The sequence below is a fragment of the Poecilia latipinna genome, unplaced genomic scaffold (genome assembly GCF_001443285.1).
Source record: "Poecilia latipinna isolate Pla-1442-1.1 unplaced genomic scaffold, P_latipinna-1.0 Scaffold635, whole genome shotgun sequence".
In the NCBI taxonomy this organism is placed as follows: domain Eukaryota; kingdom Metazoa; phylum Chordata; class Actinopteri; order Cyprinodontiformes; family Poeciliidae; genus Poecilia; species Poecilia latipinna.
Genome location: NW_015113251.1, coordinates 193,419 through 205,193, shown reverse-complemented (window position 1 = coordinate 205,193; position 11,775 = coordinate 193,419). Strand labels below are relative to the sequence as shown.

Sequence of the window (11,775 nt, the reverse complement as noted above, 5' to 3'; positions counted from 1 at the left end):
CAATGAAATGATCAGGTTTTCAACTTTCCAGGGATCTCATACATCAGATTCCTATTTACTTTTCTACAGCTGAACCTGCACAAGATGGGAAGGCCGAGAGAAAAACTACAGGAATGGAAGGAAGTCTCCAAATCTGATCTGTTGAAAGACTTTATTTTGGTTGTTTAAGATCATTTTTCAGCAATGGAATGTAGCAGTGGAGTGTTATGAAGCATACAACGAGGAAAGTTGATTTATTCGTAATTTTTTTTTAAAATCATTTCTGTCGTTTTCCCAACAGTTGGGGCATGCATGCTCTAGTTCTCCGTCTCGCCGGCTTCTCCTTCTCCGGCGTTGCCCTCCTCAGGAGCGTTATCCGATGTCCATAGCTGTGGAGACGCAAAAAATATCTGATTAAAAATCTAAACAGGAGCACAGGAAGTGTTTTATTTTTGAATTTTCAAATGCAATCGTGTGTTTTCAGGATTTCAGGGGTTGTTCAACTGCAAAAACACACAATCTTACCAGGTCTAGTTTCTTAGTTCACTTGAAATGAGAAAATTAACTTATTTGAAATAGAAAAACTAACTTACAAGTAACTTTTCAGCAACATAAAAGCTTTTTTTAAGCTAATAATTTCTTAATATTGAGGAAAGAGTACTAATTCCACTGGAAAAACAAGAAAATTGTTATAAATTAAACAAATCTGACTGTGGGACTATTACCATCAAGGAATTATTGACTTAAAACAAGCTCATATATTTTGCTAAAAAGTTACCTGTAAGTTAGTTTTGTTGAAATAAGTCAAGTTTTGTCTTAGCATCCAGAGGAAATATAATTGCGGTAGAAATTAGACCAAAAATACTTGGTAAGATCTAATGGTTTTCAGAGTGTTGCTATAGACAACCCACCAAAGGTTTTCCAGTCAACCGTTTTCAGGCCAGTGGTGACTGGCAGATAACAGTGAATTAAAGAACGAGGAAACAAAAAGATAGAAGTGAAACCGGAAGGAAAACTTCACATGTAAGCAGCGTTCATGTGACCTCGATACAAAGCACATACTGCTGTATGTTACTTTTTTAACCAAGTCCCAAATAACTCTAAATAAATGTGGATATCATTGAAAAGTATTTAATGCCAGTTACTTAATTCAAAAGGTGAAACTCCTAATATAGATTCACTTCTTTAAAGATTTATCTTTATTTATATTTATGATTGCCACAAAATGGTAATTGCTAAATACATTTCTGCATCCAATCATATTGATGGAAGGTTTAGTGGAAGGAAAAAAATTTTTAGCACATGCAGACACATCCAGGATATAATATACAATCTATTCCTTGAGTTGAGTCTTTTTTTCCCCTGAAATCAATGTCACAAAGTTTGGAAAGGCTCACAATCCAAGTCACTTCAGGTGTAGTGTGAAGTTTTCACAATCAGAAGTCTGAAGTAAAAAAAGTCAGAAATTTTTATTTATTTATTTTTTCAGAGGAATAATCCTCTTGAGATGTATCCAAATTAACAGATAAAACACTTGTAACATGACTCTAAAATATTATTTTCCATTTTAACTGGAAATATTTATTGAGATGCCCCTGTCTAAGAGACCTGTATCGGCTTATTAGGGTCACTGTACAGAGTCAAATTTGGCTTTTCAAAATTACAGAAATTTCTATGTTCTTTCTACAATTTTTTTTTTTAGATTAATCTCAAAATGACCAAGTTGCCACAGGCAAATTTTCAAGTTTTCATACTCTGAATTTTTCTTTTTTTTTCTAGAAAATTTCTGAAATTAATCTCTAAATTTCTTCGTTTTTGGGCCGTTCTAGACACCTCAATGTAATTAAACAGAGTTCATCAGAAAGCAGCGCTTACTGTCAGGTTGTCTCTGAGCAGCTGCATGATGAGGGTGCTGTCCTTGTAGGACTCTTCATGAAGCTGGTCCAGCTCTGCAATCGCGTCGTCAAACGCCTGAAAAAGAAAAGATGCACGTTCAAGCGTTTCCATCCGACGTAGTGGAGAGACGGCGGCGGCGTTCGGGAAGCCTGCCAACCTTCTTGGCCAGCTCGCAGGCCTTATCTGGGGAGTTCAGGATCTCGTAGAAGAAGACTGAGAAGTTGAGGGCCAGTCCCAGGCGGATGGGGTGTGTGGGCTCCATCTCAGTCTTGCTGATGTCAAACGCAGACTGGTACGCTTGCTGTGAGTTTTCAATAGTTTCTAAAACAAACCAAAAAGATTAAAAACAATAACCGTTACGTAACTTGGTAAATAACTTTTAGAAGCAGATTAAAATGAAACAGATTACTGAAATTAAAGGAATGTTGTGGTCTTACTCGATTTGTTGTCTCCAGAGGCAACTTCTGCCAGGTATCTGTAGTAGTCTCCCTTCATCTTTAGATAGAAGACTTTGCTCTCTGGGTTTTTGGAGTTGGTGATTAAATAATTATCCAGCAGTTTCTGCAAAAAAGATAGAAAGATTTTAATATCAAATTGTACAGCAGTAATACTGGGAGCCAACTAATTTTAATAAATTATACCAAAGCTACAGATTAATATTCACTTAAAGCTATTTTTGCACATCATCACTAAAATAGATGATAAAAATGAAGTTATGATGTGGAAGATCAAGCATAAAGCTTTTCAGTATGGATTAAACCACTGGCTTTATCAGACTTATACGATTTATATTCTTCAGAAAACAAAAGGAGGAGAAAAAGGCAAGAAAAATAAAAAAATGTTAGAAAATGATAAAATTCAATAATATTTCAGACTGCATAGGGATCCAGAGCAAGTTTTAGAAAACTGTCAAATTGAAAGTATTTGTGGGAATATTCTATTCCATTTTTACTTGCTCAACAATAAATTAAACACATAATATTTCAACAAAACACACAATCTGTAAATAATTATTGGTGCAAAATATATAAAGGGTCTTGCAGGTTTAAAAAGATAAAAAAAACTGAATAAAATGTCCTAAACGCCGATCATCTTTGTTTAGATTTGGTTTCATTTGCATTTTCAGCAACAAGACCAGGATTTGGTTCATTTTTTATTTATTTAGCTTAACATACAGTTGAACCCAACATTTTTTTTTTCAGTAAAGGTCCTATTTAACATTCAATTAAAAATAAATCAACTTTGTGGCGCATCTTACATTTTCCACTTTAAGACGACTCTGATTTGGCTTCATCATTTTTTTTAATTGCATAATGTTACATGTTTTTGTGTGAGTATCTGATCTGTCAAATCAAATTCATGTCAATCCTGAATTCTGAATCTCAAACTCTAAACTTGCCAGGGAAGTTCAGAGTTTGTAGATTTTGCAGAGTCAGAAAAATGCTGAATCTACAAAAACAAAAACTGTACCGCAGCTTTAAGAGACACCTCGACAGCAGCTAATGTAAATCTAAAGGCTTGAAATAGCAAAATGTGCTGTTTTGGTACAAAATCACAAATCACATGAGGACTTAATCACTTCCTGAAATGACATCATTTATGCAAGAGTTGCCTTGAACTTGCATGTGAAACTGTATCTAATACAAAATTAGTCGATTTGGGCAGATCAAACAGCTGAGATTCAAAACAGAGAACATTGTATCCTTTTTTACAGTTTTAGAAATGTGAAATTATTTAAAAAAGGATTTTCAAGCAGTGATGAGGGAGGCAATTACTTTAGGTAGTTTATATAAAACAAGAACATTTCAGTTCACCTATGAAGTTACTAAAAACTTTTTCAACACCAACTCAACAGTAAATTTGTTAGGATAGCTGCAGCATGGCGTGAGCGTGACATGCAACATGTATAATCAAAATACTGACATTTTGTTAATGTCCAGGTATGTTTGGTATGCAGCTGTGCATGTGAAGAAAGCCCGGCTGCAGTTTGATGCTGTTGCTTCACAGCAGGAAGGTCTTCGGTTCAAAACCAAGTCAGAGCGTTTCTGAGAGTTTAGATGTCGGTCAGGTGTAGGGACTCTCCAGGTTTCACAATAATCCAAATTCCCCTCAAGCTCTGTTAGGTGGTCACTGTGTTGTTTTCCAAACTATTTCTGTCTTTATTGGAAGCAATGGTTCAATTTTAGAAAGGTTAGGATCAAATAACACAAAAATAAAAATGCAACATGCTGGGTTTTTCTTTTTTAAAGACATAAATCTTTTCATGAACAGGCAAGACAACGTTTAATTTCCAGTTGCTTGCTTTTGAATGTACAAGACTAAATAGTGTTGGCATGAAATGAATATAAAGGACATGCATTTAAATTTTGATGAACTTAAGACTTTTTAAGGATGAGCGGACACCTAATTTATCACACAGTCATAAACCTTAATTTTTGCAAGCATCTTTAACTGAATTTAAGAATTTTAAACAGGAGATTATTACATAAAAACAGAATTACTGTCACTCACCTTTATTTTCTCACTCTCCATATGTATCAAAATACTAAATAAATTACTTAGAAAATACTACAACTTGTTTTTTGCTTTTTGTTGTGCATTTCTTCTGGCTTTACAATGACTAGGTTTGAATGTTTCCACTTTATAATTAGTGCTAATTTACTCATCAAAAAATTTAATAGAAACTAAGTTTGAAACTGATGCAGGTAATTCCATAATTAATTTATATTTAACTAAAACTAATGAAAACTGAAGCTGAGAAAACATTTTTGTTTAACTGTCTGCAATTATATTGTGAGTTTATAAAATTACTTAAAACAAAGAGAAAGTTGGGAGAAAACACCAGAGTCAGTTGGTTGGTTTCGAAAATAGTATTTCCAAAACAACATATGTATAATCAAAATACTGACATTTTTGAATTAAGCACCTAAAAATTCACAAAAAAAACCCTAAAACTTCTGCTGTAACTAAAAAAAACAACAATTAAGTAAATAAAAACTAGCAAACACTCTAAAAACTAAATCTAACTGAATTAGTTACAAAAAAAAGTCAAACTGCATTACAATGAAAAACAAAATTATCATAACCCTGCTGGAGACCAAAGCACCTCTGCAACATCTGGCTGCAGGAAATCAACACAGACGGGGGAGAACCAGCAGTTTCTCCAACTGAGGGTGAAAAGTCGACTTGTCAAGCCTCTGAGAACCGACACACCCTCTTCTTCTCAACACACACACACACACACTCTGGCTCAGATGGGATGAGCTGAGTCACAGGCAGCCCAGACGACATTCTCAGGTGTTGCTTGGCGATAGTCGGACCAAACAACTTTTCTGGGTTTTCCAAAATCCAGATTATCCTGATCCTACAGATACGTTTCCACGCAGATTTACTCAGACTGACACTCAGCAGGCAGAGGTGGATAAAGTACCCAAAAATTGTACTGAAGTAAGAGTAGAACTACTCCAACATATTTTTACTCAAGTAAAAAAAAAAAGCATTTGGTAAAAAGTCTGAGTAACTGATCAAATTATCAATCATTTCATATTTAAAAATTACATATTCAGATGAACCAAAATATAAAGTTGAGTGGAAATTTTGGCATTTTAAGGGCCAAAATGATAATTATTCATATAAGTAACAAAAAAGAATAAAAAATTATTTCAATAAAAATGTATGAAATTTAACAAAAACTGCAGGTGTGTGTGTGTGTCTGGTGAATTTTTGGCTAAAACATGTTTTTCATTCAGTGGACAGAAAACAGAAATTTTATTCAAGCAAAAAATATTCAAGTAAAAGTAAAAAGTACAGTGTAGCAAAAATACTCCTAAAAGTAGATTTTTTTCCCAAAAAAGTTACTTACTTGAGTAACCCAACTCTGACAGCAGAAATAATATAAAGTCTGGGCTTTTTAAATCCAGCCAAAAGTGAAAATGCATCATCTGGTGATCCATTGCAGCTAAATCTTGAAATGAAGGCTTCAGAAGGGCGTTGCATTGGTGCGACGTATGAAACTGCTCTGACTCATTTCTACATGTGAATTCTTGCAATGGGGCAACCGCAAGAGGCTTCTGTCTGCCAGATGGGGCCCTGAGTGTCTTACACTTCCTGTGTGTGTGTGTGTGCTCAACTCACTCAGTCTATTCAGACACACCTTGCTGACTCGGTACCACAACCCATTGTCAGTTCACACCCAAAAAAAAAAAAAGCTTCATTGTTCTAAATCCAGATTCCCAACAGGCAGGAACGGGAGAGGGAAGGACTCTGTAGTGTTTCCTTATCCTGTCCGGATTCACACACTTTATTTATACAACAGGAGAGAAGTCACAGGAAACGCACTCAATACCATTTAACCTTACAAACAGGACTTCATTACTAGGATGGTGATTGTTTATGGTTTTCAGAAGGACATGAAAAATGAGCTACAGGTTAATCGATACAGGTTGTAGGTTTAACCCAACAAAAGCAAAGAAATTACAAGATTATGTTTTAAAGCAAATGCTTTTCTAGAAATGAGTGTCAGCACATTGGAGTAGCTCTGTACTTTCATTGAAATGTTTTCTTTTTCAAAACTTTCTCTGAGCAAAATTGCTATTTTTTTTAACAACTGCTGTGATTTTTGGCAATATTTGTCATACTTTCATACATTTTTATGATGCGTAACTATAGCAACAGGGTGGTTTACCACAGGGAGCAGCTGATCAAAATTGGAGAATTGATTTAATTTTCCTTTGGGATGAAAAAAAGTATTTTTTGAATTTGAACCTTTAAATGATTTTTAATAAACTTAAAAAATGTGGATTATTCTTGGTTACTGCCTCTTTAAACTGAAAACTTTGGGAGTTTTTAGTAATTAGTCCAATTTCGGCCAATATTTTTACATCTTATGATACAAAGAAGATATTTTACTCTAAGAATAAGGGAGGTAGATAAACCAGCCTTTTCTGATTCATCTTCATCTGATGATCTTCTGTTTTAAATGCGTATTATATCACATTTCTGATGACTCTTATAGCGCTCACACCCTTAGTGCAGTGATTAAGTTCAGCATTTGTTCAGTAAAGATTATAAAGTATGTTCTTCTCCTCTTTTCCATTTTATTCTAAATGATTAGTGATTATATTCAATTATGTACTCAGGAGTATCTATAAAAAACTGTATGTATGTATAAAGTACAAGTTGATCTCAGTTGATTTTAATATAATCAATAGGTTATTTACAAAATTCAAAGAACATTAAACTCTGATATACATATATATTTTATGTTTCAAGACTATTTATGCTGATTCAGTGAAAACCCAAAATACAATTTCTAAAAGATCTAAACTTATAGAAGCTCCAGATGTCTGCCATCTTCTCCATGTTGGTGCAAACATCATTCAACTCAAATTCAAAAATGATTTATTGATCTCAAAGTGAAACTGGGTGGTGTAAGTAATTTTATCCAAGATTTTTCAAAAAATTGGTGATGCTGACAGCTGTATTCAAGAAGGATCTCCTGTAGCAGTCAGTATTACAGTGAATCTGGAGAAGCCTCTGACTGAAGAAACCCTGTTACCCAGAAAATAATATGGAGAATCACATTTCTTTTGCCATTAGTCATATTTAAATTTTCTGAGATACTTAAAGCTGCAGAATGTGACTTTTACTTTAAATAAATGTTTGTTCCGTTTTTTTTTTGGTTTTTTTTTACATATTTTTTAAAATTTTCACCATTTTGTGACAGTTTGAGATGGATAATCTGTGAAAAGATCAATCTCCTCCACCTCCTCCCTGAGCTGTTATTGCCGTCTGTAGAAACGCACTGTTCCCAACCAAAAACAACCAATCATAGCCAGGAGGAGGGTCTTAGCGCTGTCAATCAACCTTAGTGTACTCACTGTTCAATTGGTGGAGAAACAACTCACGGTTAGAATAAAACTGTTTATTGATGGCCATGCTAACTAGTCTAGCATTCCTGACAAACTGCCCTACCAGGAAGAATTGAGCAGATGCATGTGAGAGTGATTGACAGCGCTAAGACCCGCCTCCAGCTCTGATTGGTTGTTTCGTACAAGCACTGGGGGAAGGCAGTGGAGCTTGATTTTTTTTTCACAGATTATCTACCTTACTGTCAAGACATAGTGACAATTTCAACAACAACAAAAAAAAAGTTATACTGTAGGCTTTAAGGTTTTGTTTCCATTAGCAGTAACTGTATAAAAGTTTTAAACATATCCCTGTGAATAATGAAAACCGCTCATCTGTTATCACTGGTGGCCATGCTAACAAGCCCATTATTCAACCAGGCTTTCCTATCAGGAAGAATTGAGCAAGTGCACATGAGGTTGATTGACAGCGCTAAGACCCGCCTCAAGGAGCTTGATTTTTTCACAGATCATCTGTCACATACCATACTGTCAAGGCATAGTGACAGTTTCTATAAATATGTAAAAAAAAAATATATATATATATATATATATATATATTTTTTTTTTTTTTTTTTTTTTTTTTAAGTTATACTGTAGCTTTAAGGTTAGGCTTCCCTTAGCAGTAACTGTAAAATATAAAGGTTTTAGACATATCTTTGTATTTAATTTTTTTTTTTTAAATTTCCCCTTACAAAATTACTAATATAAATGTACTTTTGAAATCTAACAAGACCCAATATAAAGGACTTTCAAGACAGATGGGTTTTCGGGTAAGCAGCACATTTGCAGCACTCACCAAAACATTGTTGCAAATGTCTTCCAGCTCCTTCTCCACCTTTTCCCGGTACTCCTTGACCATCTGCTGCTTCTTCTCGCTGCCCTCGGTCTTCAGGCCGATGCTGGACATCACCCTCCAGGCGGACCGCCGCGCCCCGACCACGTTTTTGTAAGCGACAGAGAGCAGGTTCCTCTCCTCGTTTGACAGCTCGCCTCCCATCTCCGTCACCTCCCTCATGCAGTCTGCCATGTCGTCATAGCGCTCAGCCTGCTCCGCCAGCTTGGCCTTCTGGATCAGATCCGTCCTGTCCATTATTTTATGTTCAGGGGGGTTCTCTAAGATGAAGAAATCCCGGTGTCGCTGACAGTCAGTGGGGGTGGATGAGGAATTTTTCTACACAAGCTGTAAATGAAATGTAACCATCTTTAAGAGTGATCATTTTAAAGAAAGAATTTTGTTATGTAAAATTAAAACGCATATCTATTATGTAAAGGGCATAAATCAATGATAAATAAATAAATCAATGTGGTTTAGCTTCACTTTAATCACAATCACCTCAATAAAATATTAGACTATTCATCTGTATGTAAAGCAGTGTGCTAGCTGACAGCATCAGATCTATACGCAGCAGCAGCCGCTAAATCTGTATGCGGCGGCTAGCGTTAGCTCCATCAGCCACTCCTTTCCTTTTTAAATATCATGTCAGCTGCTCCTTAATTAAATATCTGAACAGACCGATACTTTATTAACTCTACGGTACGCCAATAAATGTGAATAAAACATATAATATGTGTTGTTTCTCACCGAATCGAGTCCAAATTCTCTCCCCGAAATGATCCGCGCTGAGGGATTGGTCAAACAGCACAAAACCGTAGTAGCCGAAAAAAAAAAAACCCGAAGTGATTGTGCTAAAAAAGAAGGAGGCTCATCTGGATTCTAATCCTCCAATCAGAAAGCGGGGTTTGGTTGGATTGACAGAGACTGTTGCTGATTTGAGCCAATCGTGCTTTAGCGCGGGGGAAGTAGGCGGGTCTTGGTTTGTAGGCGGAATCATGATCTGTGCATAGATATTGAAGACCAGACAGAGCTTTGGCTTCGTTGCCCCGTAGGAATTATATGTCAGAGCGTCTGCCATGTTGTGAGTGGTATAGGTCTCAATGAAAACCTTTAAGTCTTCCTGGGAATTTGGGTTTCTGGATAAATCAAACATAACTTACTTACCTTCCCGCTAGGGATATGTGGCATGTTTTTGGAGCTTTCTTTGTTTGGGTTTGCCCTTTAAACATTGATATCATCGTCAAAAACGTGGAGTAGTGCTCAAGGGCGTAGGTTCGGTCTAAGTTTTGGTGGGGACCTTGGTGGGGACCTTACCCCGCCCCCCGGCAGCACAGTGAAATGCCCAAGAGCACCGAACATTTTTGAGAAGGGGGGGAAACCACATTGGCTTAATAATGGTGTGCTCATAATAAACTGAGATAATTTCACAGTATATTTCATATCTGAGAACTAACACCTCACCTGGAGCCCTGAAGCTCCAGCCACCTCTCCATCGTTCTGCTCTGCCCCTTGCTCTGCTGTCTGAGCATCCTATGTGAAAAAATATTACATAATTAACAGACCTATTCTACCTCACATTCAGTGCTGACCTTACTAAACACCGGACTTTACAACAAATGCGTTGCGTGATAGATCTAACTTATGGGTCCACTCACTGTACTTACAGCCGACGTAGCGAAATAACTTCTAATGTCTCTGTCCTTTTCTTTTTTGGTGGCGACATGGTCTCGGAGACTCGGAAGGAGACGCGTGTGCCCAGCTAGCCGCCGCCTTTTGCAGCTAATCAAAGAACGTCCGACGACTCAACCGTCCCTACCCAAACCTACGCCCATGGTAGTGCTTGATAATGGCCAGATACTGAAAGTTTCGTTGAAAAAAGCAGTGGGCATTCACTTTTTTTAGTAATTAAACCATTTATTTATTTGTTGGTCCTTGACCAGTTCTATGGACCAAACATTAAAAGAAATTCAAGTTGTCTGCATATATTTCTGTCATTAGTGGTTTTCTAGAATTGTAAGATATTAAAGAGTACACAAAAAATGAGCTAAATGTACCGTTAAATCATTTTTAATAAACTGAAAACAGTAGATTGGTGTACATGGTGTTGGTTGATGCCTCTTTAAACTGAAAATAGTGGGAATTCTTAGTTATATAAACCAGTTAAGGGAAAATTAGCTCAGTTCCAGTCTCTGGCCAACATCTGTACATCTTATGATCCCAAGAAGAGCCATATTTAATTTTATATAGAGAACAGTGGAGGTACATAAACCTTTCCTGGCTCATCTCCTGATGCTCTTTTGAGTATAAAAAATGTTTATATATCTGATTACTCTTATTGTAGGACCAAGCTTAGTATGCTGATTAAGTTCAGCACATGTTATTTACCAGCAAAGATAGGCCTTTATGAAGCAAATTGTACTCCTCTGTACCATTTGGTCCATCTATGTAGGTGAGGAACTGAGACAAACGGAATATCTGCAAATAATAAGACTTCAAACATAAACCTGTGTTTAGAGTGAATTTAAATTACTTTTAAAAACATTTAAACACTAAGCTTAATTCAGTTACAGTTGGTAATTTGTCAAGGTAAGTAAAATAAAATAAATGTTATTTGTGAAAACCCTCTTTAAATAGCAATAAAAATATCTGCAAATTAGAATATGACTTCTGATGTGCATTGTTTATTAGATTAAAACTACTTTTTGAAAACATCCTTTAAAGCTACAAGTTTTTTATTGATCTTATGTAATATTCTAATTTTACATGAGCACAAAAATCATAATTAATTGAAATACAGGCTTGAAAATATCAGCATGTATGTAATTAACGTATAGAACATGTTTAAGTAGTGAATTGGATTACTGTAATAAATGAACTTTATTAGCAATGTTTCAAATTTACTGAATATGGCTCCATACTGACGGTCATGCGGCGTCCCTTCCTGCGGCGTCTATTCTTCAAATGTCTATGAACCGCAATTCTGCAGAGAAAGAGGACTGCGGGGTTTCCTCCAATCAGAGCGACGTATGGAGACATTATCGTATTGCCATGGTGAGTTTCTTCCCCTGCTCAAACACGCTGCAGTAAATAGACATTAGCGTAAAAAAAAAAAAAAAAAAAAAAAAGAAGGCAACCGCCCCACCCGTTTAAAAAGGG

At 36.0% G+C, this 11,775-nt stretch overlaps 1 protein-coding gene across 2 annotated transcripts; it reads right to left on the bottom strand.

Moving 5' to 3' along the window:
• Positions 1 to 134: 134 nt before the first annotated feature.
• On the bottom strand, positions 135 to 9,474 carry ywhaqb (tyrosine 3-monooxygenase/tryptophan 5-monooxygenase activation protein, theta polypeptide b). 2 transcript variants are annotated; one of them, XM_015043481.1, is made up of 6 exons: positions 9,367 to 9,474; positions 8,581 to 8,964; positions 2,313 to 2,436; positions 2,033 to 2,196; positions 1,855 to 1,950; positions 135 to 368 (listed from the first exon to the last, which is right to left on the bottom strand). In XM_015043481.1, exons 2-6 carry the CDS (start codon positions 8,872 to 8,874, stop codon positions 297 to 299), a joined length of 750 nt encoding a protein of 249 aa, XP_014898967.1. In that variant the 5' UTR covers positions 8,875 to 8,964; positions 9,367 to 9,474; the 3' UTR covers positions 135 to 296. The 2 variants fall into 2 exon arrangements, with proteins under 2 accessions (XP_014898967.1, XP_014898968.1); XM_015043482.1 differs by having other exon boundaries at positions 8,581 to 8,897; positions 9,367 to 9,458.
• Positions 9,475 to 11,775: the final 2,301 nt, after the last annotated feature.